The sequence below is a fragment of the Megalopta genalis genome, chromosome 14 (assembly GCF_051020955.1).
Source record: "Megalopta genalis isolate 19385.01 chromosome 14, iyMegGena1_principal, whole genome shotgun sequence".
Taxonomy (NCBI): domain Eukaryota; kingdom Metazoa; phylum Arthropoda; class Insecta; order Hymenoptera; family Halictidae; genus Megalopta; species Megalopta genalis.
The window spans coordinates 7,893,814-7,909,164 of record NC_135026.1 but is presented as its reverse complement, the minus strand read 5'-3'; the positions used below and the strand labels follow the sequence as shown (position 1 = coordinate 7,909,164).

At 42.0% G+C, this 15,351-nt stretch overlaps 1 protein-coding gene across 1 annotated transcript in view; it reads left to right on the top strand.

The window, feature by feature from the left end:
* Drep4 (DNA fragmentation factor-related protein 4) overlaps window positions 1–15,262 on the top strand; it is a 36,826-nt gene extending 21,564 nt beyond the window's left edge. The window contains exons 4-6 of the mRNA XM_033479397.2: window positions 423–634; window positions 6,226–6,803; window positions 8,325–15,262. Coding sequence (XP_033335288.2) covers window positions 423–634; window positions 6,226–6,803; window positions 8,325–8,484 — 950 coding nt within the window. The 3' untranslated portion in view covers window positions 8,485–15,262. The remainder of the gene's footprint in view (window positions 1–422; window positions 635–6,225; window positions 6,804–8,324) is intronic.
* Window positions 15,263–15,351: the final 89 nt, after the last annotated feature.

The following is a 15,351-nucleotide window of genomic DNA, read 5'->3' as shown; positions in this document are numbered from 1 at the left end:
TAGAGAGAGACCGCAAATTTTAGGCAGAGCCAGGAAGAGACCGGAATTCTTAGGAAAACCAGGAGAGCTGTAGAGAGACACGTAGCGTTAGGAAGAGCCAGGGAGAGTCCGAAAATCTTAGAGAGAGCCAAAGAGAGACCAAAAATTTTAAGGAGAGACAGGGAGGGATCGGAAATCTTAGGGAGACCCCGGGAAAGACTGGACATTTTGAGGAGAGCCAGGGAGAGCCGCGGAGAGATGCGTGGCGTTAGGGAGATCCAGGGATGTTCGTGATGGAACGCACAGAGTTGGGGAGAGCCAGGAAGTGGCATGTTGGGGCTGGAAGAAATAGGGAGAAAGAAGCGGAGATAAAGACAATGTATCTGAGAGCTTGATAGTTCAAGTTCCAGCACAGTTTCTCAAGATCCGACGTTTGCTTACAGACGCGGACCTTCTTTACGACACCTTGAGGCGCGTCAACATCGATTTCCTGACTGCTGGCGATAAGGCGTCCGAGTTCCTCACGGAGAACCTTAAGGCAAAGGTCGCGATTCTGAATAATGCGCTGAATAAGGACGACTCGAAGATCGTGTTCAGCAGCAGGGACGAACATCCGGAGTGGTTTTTTGGTTTGGAGACGAACTACACCACCAAGGTGAGTTTATCATAGTGTGAAAAATTGTCCAAGTAAAACAATTATTGATGCGAGGGGTCAATTGTTATGATAAACAAAATACTGCTTTTCTAACAAAGAGATATATTTCGCGATTTTAAAATCACTCAGGATCACTTTAGGATCATTATTCTGATCAAAAATATTTTGCAGAATTTTTACGTTGCCTTTAAAAGCTGGTGTTGGATCTACGTTCGATCTTACGCGGGCTGAAATGCTCGAAATGCCGGGAAATTTGGTCGTCTAATATTTTATAACTTCGGCATCGTGAATAAAAACTAGTCTGCCGTGGACAAATCGGTTGAATAGGGCCGGACGGTTCAACGCCGCTGCATTTCCTCGAGCCAGAAATGCCGGAACAATCGCGGCGACGTGACACGCTGACATCCTTTGCTCTGTGTGGGTCTCGCTGTCACGCGAAATACGCGGCGAGCCTGATAAGCACGCTGTGCGAACCGTGACAGAAGGCATGCAGTGTGTCACCAGTGTTATCGTCGGGCTGGGGATCTTTGTGCAAACTCGCGCTTCTCAGCTGCGACCGATAAAACCGGAACAGAATGCTTTAATCGACCGTGGTATACTTAATCTTACCGACAATTTACATTAGATTTTACGGCGACGTTAGATTCGTATTTCGACCTGGTTCGTTCACTGTTATTTAGGCTTCTTTTTATTTATTATACTGGTATCGTTTAGCAGCTACGATATTTTTTAAAAATCAACTACCAATCTGCAGATTTTCATGCAGAATAGGAATTGGCTAAATTCATTCTTTGACTTTAATTAAAAATTAAAATTAAATTTAAATTAGATTTTAAAATTAATTTTTTTTGTTTTTATTTGTTGATAATAGTATTTTATTAATTTATTCCATAACGCATTAAGATACTACATCGATCTGTATTTTATTTCATAATTATTTATAATTATTGTACTATACATAAAATATTTATAATTACCGAATCTTCATTTTCAATTATGCACCAACTTCGCACTGATACACAAATTTCTAAACTAATTTCGAACAACATTTCGACACAAATTGGACGTTTAAATCAGGCGTTAATTAATTCAGCAATCTCTTCCGGCATAATTAATCCGCGGAGAATCTCCAAGCTGCATGTCAACGAAGAAATGCAATTAAAACGTCGAATCACAATTTTTATTAGCTCCTTCGCAAAAAGTTACGAGGTCGTACGGAATAATAATAAGGGGCGCGTAAGGGTAGCACCTCTGCGAAGGGGTGAAATTAAAATAAACCTAGTCCCGGGTGTCAATCGAACGCCGTTCCGGCGGGCGATTAAATGTCATCGAAATCGTGTCGAAGCGTCCCGAATGAAAAAGAAAGTTCCAACGAATTACCGGCGGCTCGATTGATCCACGAACTTACGGTAGACACGACGCAAGGCGCCGAGAGGATCGGCGTGAACGCGATCGCGCGCTGAGACACCGATAACGGACTAATTAATTATTCCGTGGCGCCCTTAGACCCCGTGGGGTCGAGATTCCCCGGTGAAACTTGACGCGGGATAAATGGCAACCCGGCGAGATTAAAGTGGAGGCGGTCTAACGTTAATTAGCCCGAGCAGTATTGGACGACGCCGGACAGATTCGGCCTCATTAAACCGCGCTATACTTCAGTTAGAATAGCTAGGCTCCGCCGACCCGCTTGACACTGTGAATGCTGCGCCGCTCGCGTGCGGCTGACGCAATCAAGAATGAATCTGCTCGCGAACATCGGGCCGGTTTTATATTCAGACGCCACGCGACAATGTCGGTGTTGTTATAACCTTAAAGTGCTGGAGATACCTTAAAGTACAGTTTCGTTTAGGACAAAATAACAAAATATCAAACGACCTCCATAATTCTAGCTTAAAGCATTCCAAAGATCAATTGTTTTACTAGAAGAATGCATAGTAACAATGAGTTTACTTGCTTTATTTTTTTTTAATTTTTTGAAGAAATGCATTTTATTCCTGAGATCGTTTGAAGTAACTTTTTCCTTTGCAAAAATTTTCTGCGAGGCATAGTTAACGAGCTATTAACGAAAAGACACCGACCAATGAGAGGCGAGATCAGCTGGTCGGGCGAGCCAATCGGCGGAACTGGGCTTCGACCGCTCGTTGGCACGGCCGCCCAGCCGGGCTTGCCTCTCAATGGCATCAGGAAACCCTCATTTCCCGATTTTGAGTAACTTTTGGGACAGCTTGTAACAACTAGACCGCGGATTTGATTAATTTATGAGAAAACTCGGAAAATCAAATGCAAAACCACATCCGAGGAGTTTGAAAATACTATTGCATTAATGTCGATATTATTAAAATAATTAAGCAATGAAATTAATGTCTACATGGCTTCTGTGTCTTGTAATTAATGCAAGCAATTTTTACTTTGCATGTACTTTACATATTTTTGCTTTACACCGCGCTCTAATAATAACGTGACCTGTTATTATTTCTATCACAAATGCTGAGAAGCTGTTAATAAGGCGCCCGATGGCCTTGGTGAGTGAGGGCCTGCAGGAAATTAATCGATGCATGTCCTTTACTTACTGGGAGTAACTTAATCATAACACTTCCCCGAGATCTTGGATGGCATTCTCTTAGCCAACGTTTCAATAACGTCGTCGTTAGATTACGCAAACTCCAGCAACGTGCTCGAGTAATCGCGGCTTGCCTCGGCTAATATTTTTGGTTAGGATTAGAGTCCTCGCGGGACGACACCACGGCGGAATACAGAAACCATAATTTCGATCGGAGCTGTTCCACTGATCTCGCGTGTGCTGTTTCATTGTTTTCTATTTTCGACTTCACTTTCCATGGCGACAAGTGTTTTTGTGTTTTGAAGTTGGAATTAACTTTTGGTTAGATCTAAGTTGGATTTAGGTTAGGTTTTGATTGGGTCCAGTTACAAATTATTGCGGATTTATTAGTTATAAGAATTGAATTCAAGAACATCTCAGCGAGTGAAGTGTCCCCATCTTTATATAATTAGTTAATACATTTTGCAAGCTATAATTATCTTGCATTTTTCATTTTCCATTTCTCATTTTTGATTTTTCGTTCTTCATTTTTCATTTTTCTTTTTTCCTTTTTCTTTCTTTATTTCTCATATTTCATTTTTCATATAATCATTTTTATTTTCTATTTTCCAGTTCTCGTTTTTCATTTTTCATTTTTCACTTTTCATTTTTCATTTTTCATTTATCATTTTTTATTTCTCATTTCTCATTTTTCTTTTTTCTTTTCTCACTTTTCACTTTTCACTTTTCACTCCATTTCTCGTTTTACATTTTCCATTTTGTTTTTTCATTCAGCTCTTTCTATTTTGCATTTTGCACTCGTCTTTTCGCATTTTTCATTTTGCATCCTGCACTTCTCTCTACGCATATCACATTATACATTCTGCACTTCTCATTTCCGACTTTTTATTTTCTACTCGCATTTTATCCTTTACACCTGGCATTTCAATTTTGCATTTTATATTTTGCATTTGAATTTTACACTTCGGATTTTCATGTTGCATTTTATATTTTGTATTTGCATTTTGCATTTTAAAGGTATGCCGTTTAATTATCGAAGCATCAGCCCAACCGTACTTCTGCTCTATAACCTATAAGCTTTTATACAGTCTGCTTCGCCAACGAAATTATTACACAACCATAATCTCGTCGCTTTATAGAACCACCGAACAACCGTGTTACCTTCCCTAATTACGAAACGTTGTACTCGTTCGAATTCCTCGAATTTAAGCGAGCATTACTGCACGCTTCGCTCTTGGAACGTCAATACAGGGTGTTCCAAAATTATTGTACGAGCAAGAAATGAGGGATTCCTGAGGTCATTTGAAGTAACTTTTTCCTTTGCAATAATTTTCTCCATGGCGTCATTAACGAGTTATTAACGAAAAAGTCTGACCAATGAGTGGCAAGCTCGGCTAGCGCTGGGCGACCGAGCCAACGAGCGCACGAAGCCCAGTTCCGCTCATTGGCTCGGTCGCCTCGCGTCAACTAATCTCGCTTCTCATTGGTCAGTGTCTTTTCGTTAATAACTCGTTAACGATGGCTTGGAGAAAATTTTTGTAAAGGAAAAAGTTGCTTCAAATGACCTCAGGAACCCCTCATTTCTCGCTTGTACAATAAACTATATATTATTATATAAAAATATATATATTATATATTATATGTTATTATAAATAATATACAGTAAATTAGTATACACAAAAAACCTATAACTCCAGTCTTCGATCTCGAAAAGCCCTTACTCGAACGCACCGAGCCTAACGGCAGATTATTTTCCTTTCGACGAGAGTATTTTCAGGAAAACATTGTGTGGCATAGATCAGGGAAGATTGTGTGCCATAACTTTCATCCCGGTTTATCAGCGGAGGGTCTTACGCACGATGGTCGAAAAATGATGGATGCGGCTGAGATATTCCTCGATCATGGTAATCCTTCCATCTCCATCAGGAAATCCCTGTTTTCCGCGGGTCCTTCGTCTGGTCTTCCGTTCGATATATCTCTGGCCCTAATACCAAACATCCTCGTCCCTAAGGAACGGATCAGCTTGGTGGCTTTGCCGGTGACATACGCGGCCTGCCTTCCCACGTTCGACCCTCTTTCGTTCTTACGATCATCGTCCGGATCAGAGCGACTGCCGCCACCAGGCAGGAAAAATTTCCACTCGAATATTCCCGGATCCGAAATTGGTAAACGTCGCGCGATGTTTACCGTCTACTAAAATGTGCGATAATTGTATTTTGGTAAACAAGCTTTTTTGGTAAACCAACCGCTATTTTGCGATGGTGCAATATCTCAAAAAAATTGATCGAAATTTCATCATCCTATATATGATTTTTATAGAAATCGGTATTCTTGTATTTTTATGCTAAATTTGAGCGTGTTGTGAAAAGTGCAAAATTCAAAGTGGGAAAACTGATATATCGTCTTTAATATATTTTTTGTTTGCACTCCAAATCAAAAGATATACTATGACTGGCATACTATTGTTGTATTTCTTCGGGTTCACAAATCACAATTATTATTATTGTTACGTTTTAAATCTGATTTATTCGCGACAAAGTCACGCGCCATACTAATTTAATTGTATCCTTGATATATCGTATAAAATTCGCTATTGTATATCGAGTGTCGTAGAACTGACGTTACTCCTGACAAGAGGTGATTCCTCAGGTGATTCGAAGCAACTTTCTCCTTTGCGAAAATTTTCTACGAGGCACCGTTAACGAGTTATCATCGAAAAACCCGGACCAATCAGAGAGCGAGCACGGCTCACGCGCCAGCAAGCGCGCCGCGACAATGGCGGCGAGGGCGGAGCACGCCGGCCGCACTTGTTCTCTGATTGGCCCGCGTTTTTCAACAATAACTCGTAAACGAGGAGACGTAGGAAATTTTCGCAAAGGAAAAAATTGCTTCGAATCGCCTCAGGAATCACCTCGTCACCCTCGTGACATCAGATCCAGGACACCCCGTTCACTGTGCTCACAACTCCAGGAGAAGATTATGCAGATATTCAGAGGGCGATATCCACTCTGACATGATCGTTGCTCCACAGGAGGCGTACATGCACCGCAGATGTCAGGACAGGATACGAGGGTACCTGTACAAGACGATCGATCAGATCAAATCGTCGGAGACGTTCGCGAACGACCATCGAGCGAGGAAGCAGCTACTGTACGCCATAACGTTCTTCAAGATGCAGCTGAAGCAGGACCACTACTTCGGCCACTATTTCGATCGGACGCGAGCGGCGATCGAGTCAGCTGGCAACGTCGACGAAAGAGACTCCGCTACTTGCTACGAGCACTGTCCCTGCCGGTTGAGCCAGCTCGAGGACAGCGCGTACTTCCGGCTGTTCGGGACGACGGACGCGTCCTGCGTGGACGGCGCCGCCAAGAAGAAGGCCAAGCTGAACTCGAGGTCCGAGGAGGAGGAGGCTCAGGATGACTGTCCGTACGTGATCAGGACGAAGGAGAGGCAACCGTGCGTCGCCATATGCGATCGCAAAGGCGAGTTCAGGTGCAGCGGCGTCTGGAACGCCGACATCTGTGCCTACGGGGATAGACACAGGATTAACCCCTATAGGTCCAGGGAGGAGCTCGTTCTGTTCTCTACATGGAACTTCGACCACAAGTAAGAATGCTTCTCAGAGACTTGCAAGACCTTTGATATTGTTGATCTTCTTCCGCTTGTCAGCGGTAGCTGAAGTGCTAAAGTCACTATTTGATACGAAGGAGGCACTTGGCTGAAGACCAAGTACCAGTAATTGTTTAGATTAAATTTTCAAAATACAATAATTTTCCAACTTACATTTCATTATTGAAAACAGTTATTTTTTTGTGTGAAAACCGCATGTACAAAGACCACAGTAAACATATCAGGTTGAAAGCTCCATTTTTGTTCGTGTGAGTTTAATTTTAACGACATAGGGAAGTTTTCTGTCTACCATAACCAGTCCGTGGATTTCTGTGCAAAATAAAAATTGCATAAGTTGATCTGATAAAAGAGTCTTTCCTGTTCTAATGACTTGTGTTACATAACGTGAAGGTATTCTAAAATTCTTTCAATGTCTCTGTAGCTTCGTATTTGACCTAATCATTTTTGTCAAAACTGTATAAAACCTGCAGTCTAATCATAGCATTTGCCTGCTCGAACTAGGAATTGTCTCACTTTCACACCTTTCCACGTTATAAAAATCAAGTAGAATGTTCAAAGTGAATTTGTTTTGTTCACCCTGTATGACTGCGTCAAAAACACACACACACACACATTTCATTTTGCAATAAAGTTAAAGTTAAAGTTTTCTTTAGGGGACCAAAATTTATCGACTTTGCGTGGTATATTTTCGTAGATGTTAACGAGGAAACACAGAAAATGCAAGTTTCAAAGTGCGGAACTCATTGGTTCAATCGTTATACGTATCCAAAGCTGGCGAATTTTCGGCGTTTTTGATAGGTAAGCGCACCGCTACGTTGATCGTTTCCAAATGTCGCCCAATGAGCGGTGTCGAGAGCCGCCGCTATATTGTTACGCACTCAGCCTAGAAACGGTAATGGGCGACGCGTTGATCAACAAGTGACGCCACTAGATGGCGGCACGTGTAACCCAGAACCACAAAATTCTAGCACGTTGCAAATTTAATTGCTTCTAATTTATGATTATTTGAAAGAAATAATTCAATATTGGATTCGGAAACCAGCTATCGTAATATGACTAAAAAAATGTATGGTCCCATTTTAAAAAATCAAGTTGACCTTGAAATATCATTCACCATTATGTCAATAAAAAAATTATTGATACTACCTAAAACATCTCTTTATACTGAACACTTTTTGTGTAAACATCCGAAAATGGTCGATTTTCCATGTCCGTACTGCCATCTAGCCATGCCGCCGCCCACTAAATTACGTCTGTGAATTAATTATGTACCAATATCACGGCGTGCTAATCTCTCAAAAACGCTGAAAATTCGTCAACTTCGGATACGTTTAACTTTTGAACCAACGAGTTCCGCACATTGGCGCTCGCACTTCCGGCGTTTTCTCGTCAATCTCTACGGGAATGTACCATAAAAAGCCGACAAATTTTGGTCCCCTAAAGAAAATTTTTCGATTTTCGAAGCTGTGAAGAGTCTACAGATGATCGAATTTCCAGGATCGAGAGGTCAAGGACCCTGGTGCCGCAACTGTTGCAGCTGTTGTCGCAGGGAGTGGCGAAAGATGAGGACATTCTCGAGCTTTACGACAATCTGTTCACGGCAAAGAATCTGAGGCTGGTGCACATCGTGTGCCACGACAAAGGCGCGCACAAATGAACGTTTCCGGTGAGAGGGAACCGTCGCCGGAACACAATTCCCCATAATGGGAATCTACCTCCGCGTTTGACACGCAGAACGATTGCGTATTATGTGAACGAATGGGCTGGAAACCGGTTTCGTGCGACCAAAACTGTTTCAGCGCTATTTTAAGATTCAAGATTACGGTGCTGCAGAATATTATGAAACCAAAACTGTGCGTTAATACTTAACGATTTGCAGTCGAGTGAAGAAATACGAGAAATGTGTCAGATCCGTCTTCGCAGGAGTGAGGATGGGTGCCGCATGCGCCGGGAGTCAGACGGCGGTTCTGTGACGTTATCCCCACTCCTCCAAAGCCAGATCTGGCTTAGTTCTCTGCGAACACCGGCTGCGACCCTAAGGCACCACTAAAAGTTGTCATATCACGTTCCAAAATAATTTCGATGTTGCCAAATTTCTTTAAATTTTAAACACCGTGAAAATTGTATCTGTTGTGTGAGTCACAGAATACAATTTCATAGGTATAGAATTCGCTAGGTAAAATACAGTAGGTCAGAAAAGCTATTTTATATTTCTAATAAAAATGGCTTCGACTGCAAGAGTTTAAAAAATTAAGGTGAACTCTATTTTGTATAAAGCAAGATTTTGTTTTTAAGTTTCTTGTAGCAAAATTTGCGTACAAACGGGGAAAGATTCTTTCGTCGGTCCATCGAGAATTTCTGAAAAATTTTCGAAACTATTATTCGTACCATCTAATCGATTGTACGAAAAAAAAAACGATTTGTCAGAATGTGAAATTCGAACGATTGAATTTTGGCCGAAACAGGTGCTCCAGCCCAGCGTGTAACGCGCGAGCGAGCGTGCACTGTCTGCGAAACGCAGTTGATAGTTGGATAGATTTAAGACGTTTGTTAAATGTCGCATCCGGCAGCATTCCGTTGCGCGGCGAGTAACGAGAGAAGCGAACGAATCACAAGCAATACACACCGTTTCTGAGGATCTGTCGTGATTTTCAATTTGATACACGTTTCCTAGACCTTTCTACGTTCGATATACTACAGACTGCAAGGAGAGACGCGTTGCGCCGTGGATGCGTTTGAATTTTCCCGCCGATACACTGCACTTCTTCAAAGGAATCAGCGCGTCAACGAACTCTTACGAGATCCAAGCCGCGGCCGTTCAAAGTAATTATGCAAATCGGTTACCTTGTGCAGGGGTCCTGGCTTTCGCCCCCAAACGGCGGATGGGTCCCAGGGTGGGAATACGGCGCGACGTACATGTTACACGATGCGAACGTCGCGCGATTACAGCGCCAACTGCCGTGCCTCGTAATAACTAGCGTCGCTGAGTCACGTCAACGTTCCCTCGCGTCTTCATAGTCGCATAGTAGCAACTTAAAGTCATTTAATTATTTAATTGTTGAGTTGTTCAAATTCTGCTAATTTCCGTGTAGTGTGGTAATAATTCTGTGTCTGCAGTTGCAACGATTTCACGGGGCTAAGTTAAATAATTATTGCACTGTTCAACGCGCATAATGTGCTTGAAACAAAAGAAAATGGTACAATGCATCGTGTAACATGTATGTCGCCTGGTATCTCCATCCTGGGACCGTCCGCCATCTTGTAGCGAAATCTTGGACCCCCGATCTTCAGCACCTTGGACCACATATACTACTGGACATGGCTTGTGTATAGTGCGTGTACAGAAAAGCCAAGTGTTCAATTATACATAAATGACTCATGAAAGATAGTTCACTGTGATGTCATGTAGATGCTTCGTCTTGACTTTAGGCAAACTATCCGCAGCCGTGTCTATAATTATATATGGTCTAAGCTAAGCTAAGCACCGTTGCCGTGAATTCCTTCGATTGCCTTGCGACGTCCATCGGTGACGTCACGGGCAAGCAATTCAGCAGAGTGGGGGTAGATGGCAGTATAGTCGACCGACGCGACGCGACCAATCACAAACGCGGAAGCATCCCTTGTGACTCTGCTCAACTGCTCGTTCGTGATGTCACCGATGGAGTCACGTGACATTTTAGGAAATTCACAGCAATAATTTAGAGCGCTTGCATGGTCCAATAACGACCTTTGACGTGGCCATGGTGTTATCGGTCGGCCAGAAACGAAACGGCTTGGATCTCATGAATATAGAGTGGCGGTCATCATGCCGGATATAACTCGCACGATCCCTAATCGTATCCAGCACGATCGGAGTGTACGATGATCGCGTCGCACAGGGTTTGCCGCAACGGAATGATCGCGGATCATAGAGTTTATCAAGGCGAGAGATATCCAGAAAGTGTACTCCATAGAGAGATCTTTCGAGTATTTTTGAAATCCGACTGGTCGACCAAAGACAAAACCAAAGTTCTGATATACACGTATATATACACAGATATATACATATATATATTATACATATTCGTTATGGAACTTAGGGAGACGTACTTGCTCGCTGTCGCTCGGATGTCCTCGGCTTTTGCTTTCGAGGATTTACAGTTTTACAGGCCAACGGAGTTGCGTCATTTTTTGCAATTGGAATTTTACATTTTCGTTCGAATTTGAAAGCGTTTGAACAAGTTCAAATGCTTCTATAAGAAACCTTGTCATCTGCATTTATAGAGTGCGAAAGATGTGGTTCTGATTTTTAGTCAGTTTATAGCCATTCCTATGGCCATGTCTACTTAATTAAATCAGAGTTAATTCGAATGTACAAAATTCTTGATATAGCAGTAGTTTCTATAAGAAATCTTGTCTTCTGTATTTTTGCATTGTGAAAGATGGTATTCTAATTTTTGGTCAAAGTTCAAGGTACAGCTGTATGTTTACATTGCGAAGGATGTGCAGATTTCTGGACAGTTTATAGCCATTCCTACAGCTCTCTCTACTTGTCTAACCCTGTCAAACTCAACGTTAGTAATTTAAATAACATTGCTTAAAGACCTAAAGGTCAATCTCAAAGGTTCCACACTGACATATTTGTCAACGCCTGTCCACTAGACCCAAGAGTCACGCTTTCAGACCTAACCTAAAACTGAAGTGCCACTAATTTGCATCTCTGAAAAACCTTAAGCGAAAGTTCATTCATTACCATAACCTTGATCCGTTCGAGTATAAATCTCGATGGAATATACATGGGATAAGAATGGTGTCAACGACGGAATCGAGGACGAAGGATTTTCGAGCGGCAGCGTTCAATGTTATCAGGACGGGTCGGTCGATCGTCGTTATGGTCCCAGTGACGAAACATTATGGTTCCGCTGGCCTGGACCGAGCGGAGGCGTCTCTAAAATTACGATATGGTCGTTGCGTGAATCTTTGCGCGCGGTTACATAATCGACACGGTTTCCGTCTGGGTCAGGATTGTCGTTCAAGGCCACCGGCGGACCGATCGAAGGACCGCCGTTGATTCGAGCGCTGTCGGAGATCGGATCCGACGCATCCCGAAGAATCGACGGCGTCTCGTTTACCAGCTTACATCCTTGAAACGGTGAAACGCGTTTCACGATTCTCCGGGAAACACCGGTCCGGCGACATTCGTTCCCGAAGGCCCGTTGTCGTTCCGTGACGCAGCGGGTAACTATTTCACGGTCGGAATAATCGAAACGGAAAAATCGCCGGCAAAGTTGCGCAACATGTACATTCAACGGAGAACATCGAAGAATTTTCTAAAAATCTTGTATCGACACGTCGATCACTGGCTCGTTCTGCGTCCACGTACAGGGTGTACGAAAACGTTTTGGTCGCTGGCGATTTGTTAAAAGCACTTACCACAACACTCGCCTCGAGCGTATCTCTGAAGGTCAGACGGTATTTCTTGTTGGATCGTGTCTTACGCGCTGTGGGAATAAAAAGTGCGAACGGAAGCATGGGTCGTGGGTGACCCGTGGAGAAAATGTTCAAAGTTTCGTTGACCTTCAACTGACGGCGTACGTCGACTTTGACATATTATCACTTTGCAAATCAAACTATAACATATTTGGTCTTCACTTAAAGGTTAACTGTCGCAAAGCGGTGGCCGGGTCTATTTCGACCCGGAGTATTCAAATCGTTCGCTCAATTTCCAGCAATTAAATGGAATAAATTGCTGTTACATTAGGGACAACGGAAAGACTATTAAGTCTGCAGGAAATATCTCCGAAAATGTGTTTTGAAACATTGCTGAACGATGCTCGAAATTGTTGTAAACATTGTCTACAGTATAGTTGTAAAAATGATCCGCCGTCTGTGGGTCGATCGTTCCTATGGTTTTACTCGTATCTCGCGAGGGTCATTCGTGACTCATTCGAACGATCACCGCAAGTCTCCAATAGAAATGGCTCGACCTTGGAGACTTCGTTCAAGGTCGACTTTGTGGCAAGCCTTTCTAACGAATCTCCGCCGATGTGGACGTTTCCGTAGACCCTGTTTATGTATATGAACTATAAATATATACAGTGATATACAGGTATACATAATAGCATATATACACACATACGTATATACATATACATATATATATATTATACAATGAAGTTATGAAGTGTTTTAGAGACATCCGTGTTGCATCTCAGGTGGTGCTTCTTCCGGCACAAAGGGAACGCGATGGATTCGAGTTGTATCTTTTTGATAGTTCTCATTTTTTTTCGATATGATTTCGACTGGGCTCGCCACGCCGTGGAACGAGCCCTTGCCAATTCGACTTACGATTATCGTTGATTATTAGACTGCGGATTTTATGCGTTCATCACGAGAACGATTTCAATTTTCGAGAAGCGTCAAAGAAAGAGGGGAGTTACTAAACGGCTCCTGTGACATGCAATAAATTTTCATTTTGCGTGAAGATCCGCAGTCTGTTGATTACAGTCTTCCTCCGACGAGACATTGTCATCGATATTTTTACGTTAGGAAATTGTTCTGATTTCGCGCGATGTTCATACCCATTCCTACGGTCACGTCTACTTAATGAAATCAATGTTGGTTCGAATCTACAAAGATCAAAATACACTAGTAATTTCTGTAAGCAATCTTGTCTTTTGCATTTTTACGTTGCGAAAAATATTGTTCTGATCTTTCGTCAGTTTATAGACATTCCTACTGCTATGTCTGCCAAAGTAAATCGACGATAATTCGAATCTATAAATTTTCAGAGGGTAACAAAAATAATTTTTATCATCAATCTTGCTTCCCATATTTGTCCATTATCAAATGAATTGATCTGATTTTCTGTCGGTTTATAGACACACTCCTAAAGCTCTACTTAATTAAATTAAAATCGATTGAAACCGACAAACTTCAGGACAGACGTAATTCCTAGAACAAATCTCGTCCTTTCTATTTTTACATAACGATATTGTTCTGATTTCGTGCGAAGTTTACAGCCATTGCTATGACAGCCATGTTAGCTACTGAATGGTATCCAAAGACAGTGTCTCGTTCAAGGAGTGCATAGTAGATTCGGTTCACTGTAAACGCATTTTCTTCGATCGAGCTTGCGCATATCGACGCAGACTGACTCTGTGATGCATCCGTCGCTCAAAATCTCGATCGTAAGCTGGCGATTATCGAAACCCCAACTTCGAAAATCGATTACACAGTTGCGCGTCGCGATCCAAGCGATATGTCGTTCGAGAGGATTGGTAATTTGTTTTGCGACTTAATTGAGCAGCGATAGTACCGTGTGTCGGTAATACCTCGCAGGAATCCCTGATTTATCAGCAGCCGGTAACACGTCCTCGCTTTACCATCAGTTCTTGCTGCCAGATTCCGATTGTTTCATGTGACTCGCCACTTGGGTAGCGTTACTGGCTAATTCTAAAATCGAAATGAAATCAAAAGTTGTTACGCGCGCACGAAAATCAAAAGCCGGAGACGAGTGCCGCACAATTTCCGCGTTCGCTGTCACCGTTCTAAGAATCCTGATTAGGCTTGTTGTAATGTTAACCATCGCTGGATCCGTTCGAATTCTTACGCATCGATTTTATTATTATTATTATTATTATTACTATTATTTATGAATTAAATAGTCAAAATGCCCGTTAGATTATTGAATATAGTATATACAGTGATTTAAATCGAAAATATATTGTGCAAATTGTGGGAATCAGAAAAAAAATTGATGTTGTAGGAGTTTTTATAGGATATTTATTTATTTAAGATCACAGAGCTGATCTTTTTGTCGAGCAATTTCGGCTGCTAGAAAAACAACATCTAGATGGGAAATATGGAACTCCGGGTCAAAAAGGACCCAAGTTCCGCTGATCAATGTGTAAATAAAAATTGATGTGCAATCGACGTTGGTATAAATAATTTATAAAAATGTATCTTGCTTAAAGTCATACGTGCTAATTCTTTCTATCTTTTTGTTCAAATTATTTTGCAATTTTACGATTTCGAGGTTAGAACGCGCTTTGTTCTCTTGCGAGTGAAAGTATTTTGAACTTCGACAGCGAACGAGTCGCCAGTTATGGTCGTGAGGGACACGGTGTTACCTGATAGCAGCAACATGATATTGTATAACATAATCGAAACGGGAGACAGATGAATATTTTTGTGAAATTCCTAAGCCGAGAACAAAAGATACGGCTATCATGTTGACGAACTGCATCCATATGCAATATTTCCTCGTAGACTATCTGTAAGCATAGTTATTTTTCAATGTAAAACGACTGTGTAGCTGTACGTTAGGCAAATACATATATACATATACATATACATATATATACATACATATATTTTAGGTACGAGAAAGAGGGAGAGTGGGGAGGCAGTGAGAATGAGAGAAAAAAGAATGGTTGAAGGAGAAGAGAGAAGAAGTCTTGTTATTTCTTTTACCCAGTTCCTCGTTGTTCCTCCGGCCGTCCAAATCATGCGCGCAAGAATTAATTGCACCCAGTTAATTACA